This window comes from Octopus bimaculoides, chromosome 28, assembly GCF_046866305.1.
Source record: "Octopus bimaculoides isolate indiv1 chromosome 28, ASM4686630v1, whole genome shotgun sequence".
Classification (NCBI taxonomy): domain Eukaryota; kingdom Metazoa; phylum Mollusca; class Cephalopoda; order Octopoda; family Octopodidae; genus Octopus; species Octopus bimaculoides.
This window is the reverse complement of record NC_142955.1, coordinates 11,125,818-11,146,778: the sequence shown is the minus strand read 5'-3', so window position 1 is coordinate 11,146,778 and position 20,961 is coordinate 11,125,818. Positions and strand designations below refer to the sequence as shown.

Here is a 20,961-nt window from a genome sequence, read left to right as displayed (position 1 = left end):
TCCATATGGGTAAAATTTTGGACTATGATCGACTCCTTATAACCATTGTATAACCATTGTGCAATCTGACTATTGGATTGGTACTGAATTGTAAATGATTTATTTAGCGTTGTGAGAATTTTGTACAGACCCCTACGTCATTTTAAGAAAACCTTCGTCTGTTATATACATAATTTTTCTTCTCCCTTGTTTTTACTTTTATTTTTTACTTTTTACTTCATTCTATTCTATTTAAAAAAAAAAACGCTTTGTATTCTTTTATGCATGTATTTTTGCCTGGTTTTAACCTTTATACAATCAGCGGTTTATTTAAGAAGTTGGCTGCATATATACACTGAAATCTAATGGTTTTTTTATGTAGATGTCTGTATAGTTACAGCACTTACGTATTCATATACATGTACCTACGCTTACATATGGGGCCTGGGTTTGCACTTGTGCATATGCTGTTATGATTTCGTGCGTATATTTTTTGTGTATACACGGTAAGGGAATATGCTTGTGTTTATTTATACATACATGCATCTATATTATTATATGTGCGTATGTGCGATTAGGTTCACACTCACATATACTTGTATGTGTACATATGCATGTATAAGGTTATGAGCGTAACTATTTGCGTACATATCAGCATATGTATCTATATGCGTGATGCTATATACATTTTTGTATACGCATATATGCGCAATCTAAATTTTTATGCACGTTCACTATATGTTCTTGCTTATTTTCTCTCTCTACTTCTTCCTTCCTATCCCCAGCCTTTCTCTCCTCTCTTTTCTTCCTTTGCTCTCAGAAAAGGGCTTTAAATTACTCAAAAGCAAAAAGGTATGGAGAAGGAGTTGATCATCAAAGGTGTAAATATGAGAGAGATGACGGTTCAAGGAGAGAAATGTCAGAGAAACGAGCTTCATCTCAGTCAACAACAAAACAAAAAAAACATAAAGGAGACCATGAAAAGAAGGAAGTAATGGGAAGACAAAATATTTTGGACAAACACATATTGTATACAAGATTCAATGCATATGAAGACAAAATGAATTTGTTGAAAAATTCTCGGGAAGATATTTGTACTTTTTTAAAATATGTAGGAATGGATGAAAATACTTTTCTAAAAGATTTTACACAGAGAATACAAATTTTGATGAAAGACATTAAAAAAATCGATTACAATCAAGAATTTATTATTTTTGGAAAACTAGAATTGTTCCTGGAACACTATTTACAGAGAAATATTCTACAAGACAAACACAAAACCGTCGATCCACCAAAAATAACCACAAAATATCGTCCTCTTTGCCCAGTTGTGACCAGAGAAGCAAAGATTGTGGAATCTGGTGAAGAATTTGACAAAATCACAATATCCGATATTATAGTAATACAGGAGGGAGTGATGACCTATTCCCACCATTGTATGACAGTATGTTGTGTGACAAGAGACGGTGACAGAAATGATGTCCATTGTCCATCTTCTGTCACCAGTTTCACCAGAATTGGTCAAGACATGGTTCTAGCCACCCTCCCCTTCCAAGAAATGATTCTCATTATCAGCCCCACAACTTTCAAGATTAAAAAGATACAGTTGGGGTTATATATGGTGAGTTATTTGGAAGATTCTACACTTATAGGTGTAGAAATGTTTGGTAAAACTGTTTACCAAATTGATTGGGAGGAGAATAGAATTAAACACCAATTCATTACCAAAGAAGCACCTACAGATATTGCTGTAGGGGTCCACAATATACTTTTAATTACATTTTCCAGTATTAACAGAGTAATCTGTTATAAAGTGAATGGCCAACAGCTATGGGAGGTAGAGACCCATTCTCTGCACCTCCCAAATAAAATCTCTCTGTACCAAAGCTATTTCTATGTCCTCCAGGGACAGATCATTTATAGGATTTCGGCTAAAGGTGGTGTGACAAAGAGGGACATTGGCAGGAAATGCCGTTCTATTTCTGTTGCTAAAGATACCATTTTGGTAACAGATTATTTTTGGCAAACCACATGCCATTGAAACAAATAAAGACTTTTGGCCCAAACTGTCATACAACCACCAGCTACATACCCCCAGTTTAAAAGACTATATTGATATTGACGATTGCTACAACATCACAAATATTCTACCTATGTCTACATTTTCTATATTAATAATTTACAGGAATAACAAAGCTTTTTTATTCACTGAGACTGGGGAAATAATAAGCCAAAATAATTTAGTTTTCCTTGAGCTTCCTTCTTTCTATTGTAGAATAAACGCAAACAGATTCCTGGTATTTTATCGTGAAATGAAAGGTTTTCAGTATATCACCTGTCCTGAACTAAGAAAAGGCCCTTTAATAAAGGTCCAAACTAACTACATGGAAATATGTCATATCGTATCAAATAAGTGTTTAGCTGTGACCACCACTGAAAACAAAAACGAGGTCCATATCCTATTGATCAAAGAAGATAAAGTTGACATTATTGAAAGAATTTCTCTGGGACATTCTAATGTCACCATTGCTGCAACTCCAATTAATTTTGTAGTCATAGATGGTAAAATGGTATTTTATTCAACATGTGGTGAGGAACTTTTTCAAAAATACCTTCCATTCTATGGCTACCCTCATCACATCTACTCTGATAATGTTTATTTTTATGTCCTCTTCAAGAGACACTCTATTCTGATATGCTATGATATATATGGAGAAATGAAATGGCAGTGGCAACTGCCTTTCCCTGTTCACCCTCACATTGCTGTTTTCCAAGGAACTGTTTATCTACCGGACACTCAACTCAACAGGGTCCTTCTTTACAAGTATCAGGACCGGTCGTCTGGCTGTTGTTTACACCTGAAAAATCCTTATATCAGAAATCTAAATCTACGACTCAAAGAAAAGGAGAATGACAAAAAACTTGTCATTGGCGAAATATGTAATCTGGCAAATGGACAGTTGGTGGTGTCCGACATCAACCATGATTGCTTGTTATACATTTCTAATGAAGGAGACATTGTGTCGAGATTATCTCTGCCGTCTACAGCTACGGATATATGTCGATGGGATTCTAATCAAATAGGTGTCACATTACCCCTACAGAAACAATTAAGGGTCATCGGAAACCTATCAAAGACAGTGAGAAGTGTATCATTAAGGCAGCCTTATGTACGGGTGTGTAAGATGGGTGAATGTGAAATTGTTTGTTATTGCGATAAACCATCACATTTAGATATTTTAGCCATCAATTATCATAATCAAGTTGAAACAATTAAGACAATTAATATCCCTTTTTTTGTGAAATCCTTATCAATAGACAAGAAAACAAAAAAGCTATTAATTGTTACTAGGGGAAAAGCATTTCAGTACAACACTAGAATAAATGGTGGTGGTCATGGCACTGGTGATCATGGCACTGGTGATCATCATCCTTGTAGTATTGAGATGGTCCCCAGTGTTTTAATGTCCCAAGTGAAACGTCCCCTCAATCTCTACGGTGGATCTATTGACCAAATGTTTGTATATCTTATAGAGAACAGCCGTATGTTTGCTATAAACGATCAAAATTTGTTGGTTAATGATCTCGTTACAAATAATCAACTTAATTATTATATCGACCTGGTAGATGTATTTTCCAGAAACATTTCTGTCAGTGAAATGTTGTCTTTATATCTACAGGATCTGACAGTTTCTGATAAAGGCAGACATATTCCTCTCCCTAAACATTTTGGAGACAAGGGACCAGTGAAGATTAATCGTTTGGTTATAACTGAAAATAATCTGATTGCAGGATTGGACAAGAAGAATAGAAACGTTAAGATATTCACATTGGATGGTCAAGTTTTGGATTCAATCAAAGTGAATGCTTATGACAATATTAAAATGTGTCGATGGCAGTCAAACACACTGGTCATTACGAGTTGGGATCGTTATGATAATAAATACCAACTGCTGACATTAAAAGTGGAATTTCCATTGTCGTTGGTAATTTACCAGACGACAAATAAATATGAACGTGTGGCTTCTTTATCAAACAATCAAATGGTTTTTAGTAAAATGAGAGATGGAAGTCATTTGTATTTTGTGGATATGGATGAAATACATTCGAGTGTGAAGGAAATAAAACAAATAGACATACCTGAACCATTAATATGGAGAGAAGAAGATGGAAATGATGATGATGACATCCAGGATATTAAAGTTACTGCTGAAGATGTCATCATTGTCATCAACAGAAGATTCATCATTTTCTTTGACAGTGATGGTCAATATTTACATTCAGTTAGACATTACATGGAGTTTTATTTTGGTTATGACAGGATGACAATTGATGACAGTTTTTTGTACATTCAGGGTGGATGGGAGAAATATTTAGGTTCATCTGAATATAAAAACATTTTGTGTTTGACCCAGAATGGGGAATACAGGAGAATATTTTTAAATACAGGAATTTATAAAGATGGAGTAGGTTTCTTCAGTATAGACTGTAAAGGACCAAGGTTTGTTGGAAGCCCCTGGAGGAGAAGGAATGAATTGTATGTTGAAGGGTTGTTTATGGTGAATCGAGAAAGGTTCCCGGTTGCTCGTTTACAAACAGACGAATTTGCTGTTCAAGTAAAAGATTTTGATATTTCTGATGAAGGAAAGACAGTTGTGTGTGAAAAAGCCAATAATGGAAATGTTAAAATATTTGATGAAGACGGGGAGCTGCTATGTCACAGAAATGTGGCAAGTTTAGTTGGTGGTGTGTGTTTTACACAAGAAACACACATAATGGCCACGGTTCCTAAAAGAAAAGAAATATTTCAACTGAATGGAAAAGATTTGAAGAAATCTAAAGCTTGGACAAGTCTCATCCCTTATGGTGTAATATGGAGAAAAGTTGGGGGTATTTACTGGTGTCAACATATTGAATTGATTGAATGTCATTGCATAAAGATTGATGGGGACCAAGTGAACATTCTGGAATCTGTGTCGTTATCAAATCTTGATTCTGGTCTTTGTTTCCCTTCCATTAAATGTGAGGAAATATTCGGTAATGAATTAATTAATAAATTGAAATACAGAGGAGGAGATGGAGATGGAGGAAGAAGAGGGGAATCAGGTGAAATAATTAGTAAAGGTAGATTAAAGGTGAGATGTGGTAATTACATAGCAGAGATTAATAATTCAGGAATTGATGAAATATCAGTGAGGAGACTTCCATATAGAACAGCAATGGTCCCTTTTTCCATTCCTGCATTTGAGGAACCTGTTTGTTATGATTATAGGGACATTAGGGACCTGAACAGTAAGCTAATTAAGTTAGATGAGAATGTGAGTGTGCTGATGTTTCGAGAATGTCTCACATTAATCAGAACAACAACAACAACAGTGGACATACTTCAATATGAACAACAAGAAGAACGACCACTGGACATATGTCGGTGGACAGATGAATGTTTCATTGTTGCCTTTGGGAGAGAAATGAGGGTCTTCAACAGGGATCTCTGTCGTTTAAAAACCATCAGAACTGAGAAATACTACAACAGGATTTATAAATACAACGACAATCAACTCATGTGTGGTGGTCATTATATTAGAGACATGACTCGAAAAGAGAGAGAGACAAGAAATACAAAAGAATATGGGAGAACAACAAGGTCTACTATTATTGCGAAGACCCCGACACCTTTGACTCTTATTATGTGGATATGGTTGATATGAAAGATGGGAAATGTAAAGATGAAGTGTGTTGGGGGTGGATGAGGAGATATTTAAGGTTGGAGGGAGAGGAAGGGGTGGAGGATGTGGGGGGTCACATCTTTTGGTGATGTTGTTGTTGTGAGGAGGGAGATGAAGAGAGAATTTAGAGGGTGGTATGTTTGGTGTTTTGTGGAATGGTTCAGGGAAAAGTCTTTGGTGAGGAGGATAGGAATAAAAGAAGGAATAATATATTTGCATCTGGATGATTATATTCCAAGACTTCATTTAACCACAAATGGTGAATGTGTTTATATAACAGATTTGAGGAACAATATTTACGAAATACCTCGACATATTGAAGAGGAAACATCTGAAGATATTATAATCCGGGGATTAAAAGATAATCCAAAATATTTACTCCTCACGAAAGATGATAATGAAGTCTGTGAAGTTCTTGGTTTGGATGTTTCAGAAAATTCTTTGATGGTTTTTGGAATTATTCCTGGACGTCAATCTTTTGCTTTTTTTTATTTTGACAAATAAATATTTCCAGAAATATTAAACTTCAATCTTCTTCTTCTTCTTCTTATTGTAAATGGCTTCACCTGGGAATCGAACCTGCATTGCATACATTGCATTCTACACATTCCTCATGTGTGTGTATATATGTATATATGTGTGTTTATATACATGTGAGTGTGTATATATGTATATATATGTGTGTTTATATATGCATGTGTGTGTGTATATATATATATATATATATATATATATATATATATATATATATACATGTGTGTGTGTGTATATGTATATATATATATATGTGTGTATATATATGCATGTGTGTGTGTATATATATGTATATACATGTGTGTGTGTGTGTATGTATATATGTGTTTAAATATGCATGTGTGTGTGTATATATGTGTGTATATATATGTATATACATGTGTGTGTGTGTGTATGTATATATATGTGTTTAAATATGCATGTGTGTGTGTATATATGTGTGTATATATATATATATATACATGTGTGTGTGTGTGTATATGTATATATGTGTGTTTATATACATGTGAGTGTGTATATATGTATATACATGTGTTTTTATATGCATGTTTGTGTGTGTATAACCGCCGACACTGTTTCCCTTCAAAATGGGGGTAGTTTATCCTGTTCAGGCTTTATTATTAGCATTATTCTGCGATTGAGAATTTAAAATCACTTCTTTAACTTTCTAAGACATCTCAAAGCTTCTAAAAGCAACCTTCGTTTGTTTGTTTACGTTCATCGTAATTTCAATTTATATACATACAATATATATACATATACACGTATATATATATATATATATATATATATATATATATGCATGTATGTATAATGTATGTATGGTGGCAAACCAGTGACTTTCGTATCATTGATTCTCCATTGAAATGCAGACGACCGAAAGCAACAACGGAAACATCAGCAGCAGCAGACGACAACCACCACCGCCGCCGCCTCCTCCTTCCGCCACCTCCACCACCGACTGCCAACACCACCACCGCCACCATCATCATTAGCATCCCCACCACCACCATCCCCATCATCATCACCGGCGATCTTTCGATACCAATCCTCCTTTTTGCTTCAGCGTTTGTTTACATCAATTCGGCAATTTCTGTAAGGAAAGAGGAAAAGGACGAAAGAGGGAAAGGACGTTAGTCAGCGACAGCTCTGACCTGTTAGGGAGCAGACAGCAGGGAAAAAGAAAAAAATGCAACTCTCTCTCTCTCTCTCTATCTATCTCTCGCTTTCTCTATCTATCTATCTATCTCTTTCTCCCTCCTTTAAAAACACATATCAGTTATCTCTCGCTTTCTCTCTCTCTCTCTCTCTCTCTATCTATCTCTCTTTCCTCCTCTCTTAAGAATACATGCCAGTTATCTCTCACACTCTCTCTCTATCTCTTTCTCCCTCCTTTAAAAACACATATCAGTTATCTCTCGCTTTCTCTCTCTCTCTCTCTTTCTATCTATTTCTCTTTCTCCCTCCTTTAAAAACACATATCAGTTATCTCTCGCTTTCTCTCTCTCTATCTATCTCTCTTTCTTTCTATATATGCATATATCGATACATACATATATGTACATACCTACATCTATATGTATACATACATGCATATATGGGTACAGGCCATCACAAAAAAAAAACGTTAAACTATATATATATATGTACATACAAACACACATATATATACGTCCTTTCCGTCTTTCCTTACGGAAAATGCCGAATTGATGTAAACAAACGCACGTGGACGTTGACAGTCGGAGTATTAATATCGAAAGAATGCCACAAAGGCGGTAAGAAAAAGGACGGATGAAATCCACCTGTGACCACCCATGCTTAAGGAGATCTGATGATATTTCTGATGTGGTAGCACAAAAGCCGCCCAGTCTGGAGTCTCTCTATAACTTCTGCCGTTTCCCGTTCAATTAAGTATGTCTGTTGCCTAGCAACGACAATTTCAATGACAAAAACGAGGGGAAAAAAGCAGGAAATGATTTATTTGTGGTAAAACAGATATATGTAAGTGTGTATGAATATTTACATACATCTATAGAGAGAGAAAGGGGGTAGAGAGAGGAGTATTACATACAAATCGATGGAATGAGGGGGTAAAGACGAATGATGCCTGGTGTGTGTGTGTGTGTATGTATGTGTCGGTGCGTCTATGTGTGTGTATACACGCCTGTTTGTGTGTGTGTGTCTGTCTCTATGTATGTATTTATCCGTGAACGGGAAATACTTCCGCCCGTCCCTCCCCGCTATTTTATCCCAAATTTGTTCAATTTTGTAATTTTTTTGCCAAAAATCCCCGTTTTCGGATACGGAGGTTCCGGAAAATTGCCAAAAATCGGCATTGTGAAATTTTCTTCCCCAACTTCTTCAATTATGACTTTTTTCCCCCAACACTAACCCTAAGACCGTGACCCTAACCCTAAAGGGATCTTTCTGATTTGGCAGGCGCCACTTTTCATTTATGTTTTATGTAGTGTTTTTGGTAACGAAACACTTTCAAACTTCGTATACTTGTATATTTTGTGTTATAGAACAGATAAAAATTTTTGTATTCGAAGTTGTTTCATGTAAAAAAAATTGTCGTATTTCGGTAATTTCAACCAATCACTGACGTCTATTGAGGTGAAAACAATTACTGCCGTGGAATGTAAACAACATGTCCTAACGGTGTCATGGGATATATTCCCTTGAATAAAATTAGTGCCGTAGTTTGTCAACAACTATCCGTGATACTGTTATTTATGACATCGTTCGTGCGTTTGTACTGGTTTTAGCTTTAGGGTTCGGGTTTTAGAGTTAGGGTTAGTTTTAGGGTTACGGTTAGGGTTATGATTATTTTTGCCATAACCTCACTCATAACCCTAACCCTAACCCTAACTCTAATAGCCGAACCCTAAACCCTTACTAGGGAGTAATGATATGATTAAACAGGGGATAACACTCTTGACACCGGCAAAAATAATTGTTTACAAAAACAGCACTAACTGTATTCAGCTGAATAGACGTCAGTAATTGGTTGAAATTACAGAAATACGACAATTTTAACATGAAATAACTTACGATGTACAATTTTTTGTTAAGAAGGCTATGATACATTCTACCAGTATCCCAAGTTTGAAAGTGTTTCGTTAAGGAAACAAGTGGTGTCCGTCAAATCAGAAAGATCCCTTAATTTTTCCCTTTTTCCAGATTTTGTTTTTTTTGTGAAATACAGAGATTATGACACTAAAGAATTTTTTTTCTTTTAATTTCAATTTTTCAAAAACAAAATAAAAAAAACAAGAAGTAACTGCTCCTGCACCCCTCGCGAATGTACAGCCTTTTTTAAACCCTTTCAGTCATTGCGCATGCGTTGGGGTTTTTCAAACCGTGCATTAAATAGGCCTTCAAGCAGTCTCTCCACATGCTAGAAATAACAGCCAGATCTCAGATAAACTACATACTCTGTAGGCACTCCTACACAATTGTGCCCCTTTGACTTTCAGAAAAATGGATATTTTTTAGGAGTGACTGTGTGGTAAGTAGCTTGCTTACCAACCACATGGTTCTGGGTTCATTCCCACTGTGTGGCACCTTGGGCAAGTGTCTTCTGCTATAGCCTCAGGCCGACCAAAGCCTTGTGAGTGGATTTGGTAGACGGAAACTGGAAGAAGCCCATCATATATATATATATGTGTGTATGTTTGTGTGTCTGTGTTTGTCCCCCCCCCCCCCACCAACATCGTTTGACAACCGATGGTGGTGTATTTACGTCCCCGTAACTTAGCGGTTCGGCAAAAGAGACCGATAGAATAAGTACTAAGCTTCCAAAGAATAAGTCCTGGGGTCGATTTGCTCGACTAAAGGCGGTGCTCCAGCATGGCCACAGTCAAATGACTGAAACAAGTAAAAGAGTAAAGAGCATATGCCCACGGGTATATAGTGTAATGGTTAAGAGTGCTGGCTACTAACCCCAAGATTATGAGTTCAATTCCAGACAGTGCCCTGAATATATAATAATCATAACAACATATATTCTGCATAGATTCTGATTATATATGAATTTTTTTTGGAAAAAATTTCCAAACAGTTGGGAGAGGAGTTTCGAAAAATTCCCACATTGGCTTCGTTTCTGTAATGTTTCTGATAGGGTAGGTTTTTGATTATATAGGAATTTGTTGGGGGGCAAAAACTGTAATAAAACAACGAAAGAAAGGTGAACAGATGCTATAAAATAATGAAAGAAATATGTGATCAATCTACTCGCTTTTCTACAAAGATGTCTTTCAGAGAAATTTCCCAGGGTAAAATGAGGTTTACTGTGACAAAAAGTGAAATTAAAGTGTTCAGTTACTCTTTTACTTGTTTCAGTCATTTCACTGCAGCCATGCTGGAGCACCGTCTTTAGTCGAGCAAATCGACCCCAGGACTTATTCTTTGTAAACCTAGTACTTATTCTATTGGTCTCTTTTGCTGAACCGCTAAGTTACGGGGACATAAACACACCAGCATCGGTTGTCAAACGATGTTGGGGGGACAAACACAGACACACACACATATATATATATATACATACACGATGGGCTTCTTTCAGTTTCCGTCTACCAAATCCACTTACAAGGCTTTGGTTGGCCCGAGGCTATAGTAGAAGACACTTGCCCAAGGTGCCACGCAGTGGGACTGAACCCGGAACCATGTGGTTCGTAAGCGAGTTACTTACCACACAGACACTCCTGCAAAACTTGAAATTAACAAAAAATTTGAGTTGCACATTTGTTTGATTTCAAAATCTATATTGCATAGCTATTTGAACAAGTAAATATTCAAACTTTCTATTAGGGTACGTCTTTTTGTCCAACTCAACACCACCCGATACCCTTGGCAAAAATCAGCATTTCAATTTTACCCCCACCCAACCCAATTTCTTCGTGTTTCATATTTTTCAGAATTCTTATGGGGCAAAACATGTAGGGAATTTTTTGGATTACTATGCTTATGCTACTGGAATTTATGATTTTGCCAAAAATTTTATATTTCAATTTCACCTCATCCCCTTTTTTTTTTTGCTAACTTGTCTATCTTGATCAACCACTGAGTAAACCTTGATTAATTGGTGAAATTTGAATTGGGGAGGTAGGGGTTTAAATATTTGAAAACGTGGCTTTTTGCATATTCGGAATCTGTCATTGAAAACATAGGAATCTGGTGAAAAAAAAAAAAAAATTGGAAAGCTCATTTCTGGCGTGTGACTGTGTGTCCAGGTCTGTCATTCTTTTTCTCATCTGTTTTCGGTTTCGTGCAACCCATCTTCACTTTCAAGCAGTCAGTAGCTAAGGTTCATTCCTCAGTCACATCACAATTTTTCTATTTTGTATCTGAATGAAAATTGCTTATATTTTTCAGGATTATTTTCATTCTTTTCCAACCACAAATGTTATGTAAATTTATTTTTTTAAATGTGATGTTGATATAAACTTTTGAATGCTGGTGTTGAATATCTTATACATTAAATAAGATGTTCTTAAAACAACTGGGAAGTACTGAAAAATGAGGAGTCTTTATGACAACAATGCTCAATACTGCAATTTCACCCTCAAAACTTCTCAATTTATAAGCTTCGTTAGGATATGTTCTGGAAGTTTGCATCACATGACAGCTCGATGCTGATTGGTCAGTCAATTAGCGAATCATGTTAAATGGCTATGACTTTTACTTGGCAATTTGTTGATTCAGTCTTGAGTTTGCTCCATGTCTGACAAATATTGACAGTGTGACTAAGAGATTGTATTTGAAGAAACTGCAGCGTTTTATTTTGCTTTTCTTTAAGAAACCTTGCATTTCTTGGTTTGCATGTAAATCTCAAGATACATAGGCTAATGCACCTGTGATGATAGGTTCAAACAGAACATTTATTGTCAGATAGAAAACTGTAAGTTCCACATTAATACAGCAGAAATCTCTTTTTTTCTAGACTTCTAATGATGCATTCACATCTGCTGGGAAACTGACCTTTACAAGAGAGCAGGATATTGTCCCTTGTCTGGCAGAACATCATCAGATCTATTCTCTTTGCACTAGATTGCTTTTTTTTTTTTTATTGGAGTACTACACCAATATTCCATAGTTTTAAAGTCGTGAGTACATACATTCTGGTTCTGACATGCTTTTTCATGTATCTGTCAGAGAAATGATTCCTGCAGATAACACTGGAAGTGGTTTTTGCAACAATATAATAGCTGAAGGCTAGGTATTATCTCATAGACATGTTATACTAGTTCTTTCCTGTTCAGCAGCTCTTGTCTAAGGAATGCAATGTGACATCCAAAGGTGTTCCACTGACCTTATGCCTCTGTTTTTATCTATCTTTCACAGGCGACATGTGGCACACCACACACGAATTGTACAGCACCAGAATCAAATCATCTTTGCAGGTTGTTCAGCAAAAGTTGTGGAACCATCATCTGTCCTGTGTCTGCATATATATATATGTATATAGGCACTTCGCTTACCTTCGGGCCATTTCCCTTGAACCACTTCCATTAACATCCCTGCCCACACAATTTCTATCAATCACCTCCTTGCGGCGCCTTCAGCCACTGCTATGCTCCATTCCTATCTGCCATCATTCCCAATCGCTTTGCATATCTATTGTCCCACTTATGTACTTCTATATCTTCCTCTCTATAACTCTTACACCTTGCTCATTATACCACTACCTCCCTCTCGCATATTACTCCTCTCCACCCTGGTATTAACCTTCAACTGAACCTCCACCTTTATTCATCACTCACTATATTCATCTCTGCCCCAATCGTTAATCAACTGTTCTCTATTTACACTCTTATACAAGTATCCATCACCCAGTCTCCATCCTCTCTTATGCTCAACCTTTCTATCTAGAGAGTTTGCTTTAGCCCTCAATCACTGTCTTCCTCTCACCTCTTTCAGTCATGTATCTCCTGTATAGTAAAACACCTGCACTCGACCCTCTATCATACTTAGCCTTTCAACATCTCATGTTAAGTCACCTACATCTACCTTCCCCTCTCAGTACAGGTAGCTTTTCGTTTCTTCCTTCTCCTGTCTTGCAACATCATAATGCTGGTGGCACAAAAAAGGCATCCTGTACATTGTGTAAAATGTTGTACATTAGAAAGGACATCCAGAAATAGAAACCATGACACTGGAGTTCAATGTGGTGACGCAGCTCGCTGGATCCTGTCAACCCATCCAACTTGTGCCACAATAGAACACAGACATTGAATGATGATGTGACATGCAGCACACTGTGCACCTGTGCAAGCAATGTCAACTTGATGGAGGGAACTAATGCACAGCACAAAGATTTCATCACTAGAAACAAATAACAGAATCCCATCACAAATACATTCATCAAGTTGAATTACTTCTAAAACTTTCAGGTCTTGTGCCTGGAGTAGAAACGATAATTGCTAGATGATCCTGCACATCAGAGTTCATAAAATTACTAACTATATCAACGAGAAACAAAGAAACCTCTTTATTTGATCATAAAAAGTTAAATATTACACTCACTGTAATGTAATTAGCACAGTAAAAAGTAGTACCTCAGTTTTCGAACTCTGATCACAAATAAATTGTGCTTTATATATATCTATATATTGACAGCGATGGCTGTTGCCAGTACCGCCTGACTGGCCTTCATGCCGGTGGCACGTAAAAACACCCACTACACTCTCGGAGTGGTTGGCATTAGGAAGGGCATCCAGCTGTAGAAACTCTGCCAAATCAGAATGGACCCTGGTGCAGCCATCTGGTTCACCAGTCCTCAGTCAAATCGTCCAAGCCATGCTAGCATGGAAAGCGGACGTTAAACGATGATGATGATGATATATATAAGGCACGATTTTTTGTGATCGGAGGTGTTCATAAATGGAGATACTAGGGTATTAAATAAATATGAGAAAGACAGAAGATAAAGCATGATTTATTTGTGATCAGAGTTGTTCGAAAACTGAGGTACTACTGTATTAATGTTCCACTGCAAGTTCAAGTCCTTTATTGTTATGTAGGGCCTTAAGTGACTCAATAATTCTAAAATCTATACCAGTATATTCAAAGGCAACTGGCAAAGCATCTCATGCAGGACAGGTCAAAAGATAGGGGCCAAAATTATTGGGACAACCTCCAACTAGAGATAAAAATGAGTTTGTATGTAGAGCCAACACTCCTACTAGACAAAAGCGAACTTATGGGAACTTCAACATAAATTTCAAAAGCAAGAAGACTTGAGAGAGGAAAAGGCAGCCCAGAGTTGGGGACAGTAAAGAAAAGTCATTCAAGGTCTATGCTTTGTAGGGAGTGAAAGGCTTAAGTAGATTTTACTGTTGATATATTTACACTGATGTATGAATACTTTTGTGCTTCCTTAAGTGGATGTTTTGTGAGAATGATTTACCACAGATACCACAGCAATATGGCTTCTCACCTGTATGAATGTGTTTGTGTCTAGTTAAATTGCAATTTTGCGAAAATGATTTACCACAGATGTTACAGCGATATGGTTTCTCTCCTCTATGAATCCGTTTGTGAGTATTTAAGTGATGATTTCCAGGGAATGATCGACCACAAATATCACAGTTATATGGTTTATTTCCTGTATGAATAAGTTTGTGTCTAACTAAATTGCAATTCTGTGAGAAGGATTGACCACAGATATCACAGTGATATGGCTTCTCTCCTGAATGAATTCGTATTTTGAGAGAATGATTTACCACAGATATCACAGTGATCTGGTTTTTCACCTCTATGAATTCGTTTGTCAGTACTTAAGTGATCATTTTGAGGGAATGATTGACTACAGATATCACAGTGATATGGCTTCTCTCCTCTATGAATATATTTGTGTGTAGTTAAATTGCCATTTTGTGAAAATGATTTACTACAGATTCTACAGCAATATGTCTTCTTTCCTGTATGAATACGCGTGCGTCTCTAACTAAATTCCAATTTTGTGAGAATGATTCACCACAGATATCACAGATATCTCCTCTATGAATTCGTTTATGAGTCCTTCATTTTTTATTTTGAGAGAATGATTTACCACAGATATCACAGCGATATGGCTTCTCACCTGTATGAATACAGTTGTGCGTAGGTAAAATACTCTTTTTTGAGAATGATTTACCACAGATATCACAGTAATATGGTTTCTCTCCTGTATGAATATGCTTGTGTTTAACTAAATTGGAATTTTGTGAGAATGATTTGCCACAGATGTCTCCTGAATGAATTCATTTGTGAGTTTTTAAGTTACCATTTTGAGAGAATGATTTACCACAGATATCACAGATAGCCACATTGCATTGGTTTCTATGGCTGGATACCCTTCCAGATGCCAACCACTTCACAGAGTGCTTTTAACATGGCTCCACCGAGTCACTTGCAAGATGAAGACGTCTCAAGAGGAAGAAAGGGGTAGCACTGAGGGAGGTGGGTTTGTGCCAGTTGAGAGGTGAATGTATAATAGGGAGCAGGGTAGATATAGGGATCTTATTGTAGGAGATACTTGGTTGTCCCCGTTTGAAAGATTGAGAGAAATAAATGGCAGGGGAGATGTGTAATGGGACATATTCTTAAGGGACAGTGGGGGAGAATATAAATGAAATGACGGCCATACCAAGGATTGGACAGGGTGAGTGGACAGAGGAGATCAAGGGGTGGGGGTGATTCATGAGAGTGGGAAGGGAGACGGATGGAGATGTGGAGCATGTAGCAGATGACGGTGAGGGATATAGGGGCAGCTCAGGGGGCCAGGGTAGGTTTGTGAGGGCATTGAAAGTGAGTGTATGTGATGGGGGGAGAGGAGCATGCAGAGGGTGATGATCATGGATGGAAGAAAGGAAGGAGTTGGAATAGTGTGTTGTGGTGGGGAAGGTGAGGGAACAGATTGTACTGGGGCAAGGCATAAACATAAACGGCTTACCTGTATGCATGTATATATTTACTGGTTTCAAATTTTGGCACAAGGCCAGCAATAATGGGGAGGCGATTAAGTTGATTACATCAGTCCCAGAGTTCATCGACACTAAATGTCAACCTTGCTGGAATTATAACTCAGAACATCAAGTCGAACGAAATGCACCAAGCATTTTGCCTCGTGCGCTAACGAATCAGTTGCCAGCTCACCTTACACACACATATGTATATATGTAGATATATACATAAAAAGCACATAGATATAGACAGGTATCTATATATTGATATATACATACATATGTGTGTATATATATATACATATATATATATACCATCATAAAAAGCAAGAGACAACTCAAATCTAAGAAAAGTCTCCTAACACAAACCCAAATATGCTCAACAACAACACAGAAACCATCAGTAAAAAAATGCGGAAGACCCAACTGTAGGATATGCGTTAATTTAATTGAGGGATCAGGATTCTCCTTCAAACAGGGACAACGTTTCAGAGTGAAAAGCAACTTCACATGTGCTTCGGAGAACCTGATATACGCACAAACCTGCTCTGGATGTCAAGAGCAGTACATAGGCCAAACAAAAAAGTCTATGTCAAAGGATGGCTTTGCACAGATCCCTGATCAAAATTCCCCAAAACAGAAAAATAGCACTCAACCAACACACAGACATTTTGCACCAATAACAAAAAACCCAAGCTTCAGAATTTTTCCCCTCTACCAATTCAGGGATGATACAACCTGTAGCCAACGAATTAATAAAGAGACTCTCTTTATTACAAAATACAGACCCCTCTTGAACGCGTCTACAACAAACGACATATCCTCCACGGCCTCAGAATAACACAAACACACACACGCAAATACTAAATATGACACACTCAAGAGATTCCCAAGAATTCATTAAAAAACAGTCCCAATCACTGCTATAATCCATAACGAGCTACTTTTAGGTCACTAGACCATTTAACACCTTACTACTATCATACTGCCTACATTCCTTCTTATTCTCCCTTCTCTTTCTCCTTCTTTGTCTTCTTCCTCTCCGCCACCTCCTTCCTAACTTTACCACTATTGCTGTTTAGAATAACACCTATGCAAATTTTATAAACAAAACATTCAAAAAAGATGTTTCAGGAATTCAGTCACTACTACCATCCTCAACGGGTCATTTTCAGGGCACTTGACCATTTAACATACTACTACTATCATGGCACTCTTGCATCATTATTATTATGATTATCATACACCTCCTCCCCCTTTTCTTCTTCCTTACCAAGAATTCACAACGACTTCGAACCCACAAGAGTAAACAAGAGAGACAGAAACAAGCAGTAACAAAGGAAATGACACTTGTACTTGCATACTATGCAAATATTAAAAAAACTTTCCTTTTAATTTTTCCAAAATTTAATTGTTTTCTAGACTTACAGTTGAAAAAGTCTCAATGACTGAAACCGGTACTGAAATGTTTTTTATAAAATTATTTTAGCATTTTCTACCTTGATTTTTTTTTCCATATATATATATATATATATATATATATATATATATATATATATATATATATATGTATATAAATATATATGTATATATATAAATTGGATGTATGCTACGCAGTAACCATTTTCTACAGACATATTTCCGGAATTAGCGCGCCAAAACGAAGACATTTGATTTTTACCAGTACATTGTAATTAGCAGAACCATATACATGTTCGCCTCTAGGGGTGAACAACTTGTATAAGATTCTGAGAATTATAACTGTCTAGCAGTTCGCGCTGAAGAGGGGCATATTTTCTCGGTAAGAGATTTTTAACTCCAAAACCTGGTCCACGAATAACAATGTTTTAATTTTCATTGTCTTGCTCGCTTACGGTTTGGTATTTCGCTGAATTTCTTTTGAGAACTACTAGGTCTTAGTAGACACAACATGTGTGGTCTATTTCTAGCACATTAAATGTCCACTTTACTGATCAACTTTATATATATATATAAGTAAATTTAAAAAGGGATAAAACTCTGTTACAAGAATTTTATCAAGAAGCCAGTGTGTAAAAAAATTCATAAGGGAAATTTCTATTCCCAAGAATATATATATTCGTTTATATTTATATAAAGGGCATTATTACAGAAAAATAATAACGCCACACAGTGGACTTCTCAAAATAACCACATTTAGTACCTAATGCGATATATATATATGTATATATATATATATATATATATATATATATATATATATATATATATATATGTATATATACATATGCATACCTTTGTATATATATTTACTATGTATGTACATACATAGATTTACTATGCGGGTGGTTGATTCAATTCTGAGCAAGAGAAAAGGTTTACAAAATTCATGGACGATGCATTGTCTTTTAATTTTGTAAGCATATGGAATTCAAAACAGGGGCCCAAGGTTGCTGCTGGAAAGATGGTGGATAATCTGGCGGCTGTCTACAAAGTCAGTTTTGCTGGACATCACCAACGTACGCATACACACACACACAGTGTTCAATGAGGGAAATCACTGTATGGTTGTTAGACCAGCTATAAATAGTAGCTACATAACCCTCAAATACAGAAATATGCAAAGACACTAAAACACACACATAGCATATGTGTGTGTGTAACATAACACATGTATGTGTGTGTGTGTACCCCCAGTTTGAGGTTCACCAGTTTACTTCTACAAAGTTCAGTCTGATATTTCAAATCAGGATAGAAATTGTTGAAATATTTGCAACAAACCCATAATAAAGAAACAGGTTAGAGATTCGTTGTTGTAGAACCGAATATGAGAGCAGAGTGTGTAAGCCAATATTATCTTGAATAACATCAATGGACAACGTGACTGCCATCTTAGGTGAGGTAGGATCATTTCACTGTATCAGTTTACCCCAGGCGTTTCCATTTATTGTCTCGTTTAAGAAAGGTGATCTTGAATAAATTTAAGGATTGTCAATCTTGATGGTTGTGGTGGTGACTGTGGTAGTGGTGTGTGTGTGTGTGTGTGTGTGTGTGTGAGATATTGTTGGTGGTGGTGTTGTTGCTGTCATGTCATTTCCCCCAAGCTTGTTCATCAAGTCAGAGAATGCTAGCTACAAATTTATTGTTCCGTATGTGATTTGAGTGAGGTTTAGCTACTTTTTCTAATAGTCCATGATGGTAGCAAATTAACAGCTTTGCAGTAATTGTCCCAGCTCTCTGTGTTCTGAGATCAAATCCTGCTGAAATCAGATTTACTTTTCATTCTCTCAGGGTCAATAAATAAAATACAAGACATACCTACCTCACCACGGCACTGCTCTCATTCCATTAAGGGCCCAAGGCAAGGCATTTGACTAAATTGTGGAGGTGGCCAGAGTAGAAATTGGCAAGGTGGTGTTGACATTGGTGCTAGTGGTGGTGGTCATGGTACCTGTCAGAGGGACAGGTTGGTATTAGTATAGTTATAGCAGTTTAGCCCCAACTCAGCCCTGATCCATCAAATCTAGAAGCCAAGACATTCCAGCCATGACATACTATTTGGACTAACTTTATACAGCATCTCGCCAGACAGTGATAAACATTAAGTACCAGTAATATGTTATTACTATTCTGCTCACGTAATTATTAGGTTTTGGGGCACCGAGTAAGTTATGGGTATTGTGTTACATTCTCTCACTAATTAATTAGCTTGCATTATGTGCATTAATATATACATACATATGTAAATACATATGTAAATATATATATGTGTGTGTAAATATGTATCATCATTGTTGTTTAACGCCCACTTTCCATGTTGGCATAGGTTGGACGGTCTGACGAGCCAGAAGGTTGCACCGGGTTTCAATCCAATTTGGCAAAGTTTCAACAGTTGGATGCCCTTCCTAACGCCAACCACTCTGAGAGTGTAGTGGGTGCTTTTTACATGCCACCATCACGAGGGCCAGTCAGGCGGTACTGGCATCAACTATGCTTGAATGGTGCTTTTTATGTGCCACCGGCACGGGAGCCAGTCACGCGACACCGGTAACGGTCACATTGAAATGGTCATTTTTACATGCCACTGGCCAAGACCAGTCAGCCGGCACTGGTATCAACCACACTCATATGGTGCTTTTCATGTCCCACCGGCACGGGAGCCAGTCAGGCTGTACTGTCATCAGCCACGACAATGAATTCACTTGTCTCAACAGGTCTTCTCAAGCACAGTTTATTGCCCAATAATTGAAAGGTACTCTTAAATGGGCTGGTCATGCTGCACTGGTATAGGCCACGGTGACTGTCTCACTTGGTTTGCCAGGTCTTCTCAAGCACAGCATATCTCCAGAGTTCTCGGCCACTTGTCATCACCTTGGTGAGGCCCAACGTTTGAAGGTCATGCTTCACCACCTCATTCCAGGTCTTCCTCTTCCACAGGTTCCCTCTACTGCTAAGGTGTGACACTTTTTCACTCTGCTGTCCTCATCCATATGTAACACATGACCATATCAGTGCAGTCGTCTCTCTTGCACACCATATCTGATGCTTCTTATGTCCAACTTCACATGTAAATAATATTTAATCTACTTTTCCATTCTCCAGCTTTTAACTAATACATTGTTCCTACACCTGTCTTTGTCTTTTGTTTCCTGTAAATTTGAACTGTATGTCTGTTTGTGTGATTGGATGGATGGACAGACGGACGGACGGATGGACGCAGAGACAGACAGTTAGACAGTCTCTCTACAGAAGGAGAGTGTTACTTTTCACTCCCCTCCTCTCTTGTTAAATAGGAT

At 37.2% G+C, this 20,961-nt stretch overlaps 2 protein-coding genes across 3 annotated transcripts in view; one reads left to right on the top strand and one right to left on the bottom strand.

Annotated features, from left to right (window-relative positions):
- The window catches only part of LOC149130544 (uncharacterized), a 41,578-nt gene that overhangs the window by 14,474 nt on the left and 6,143 nt on the right, over positions 1-20,961 (bottom strand). The window contains exon 1 of one of the 2 annotated variants that reach the window (XM_089344002.1): positions 19,488-19,728. The exons of the other annotated variant lie outside the window; for it this stretch is intronic. The gene's annotated coding sequence lies outside the window, so the exon portion shown is untranslated. Of the gene's footprint in view, positions 1-19,487; positions 19,729-20,961 lie in introns of those variants that run through there. 2 annotated transcript variants of the gene reach the window in all.
- LOC149130543 (uncharacterized) overlaps positions 823-20,961 on the top strand; it is a 26,373-nt gene continuing 6,234 nt past the window's right edge. The window contains 2 exon segments of the mRNA XM_089344000.1: positions 823-1,993; positions 1,995-5,271. Of these exon segments, the coding sequence (XP_089200126.1) occupies positions 896-1,993; positions 1,995-5,271 (4,375 nt within the window). The 5' untranslated portion in view covers positions 823-895.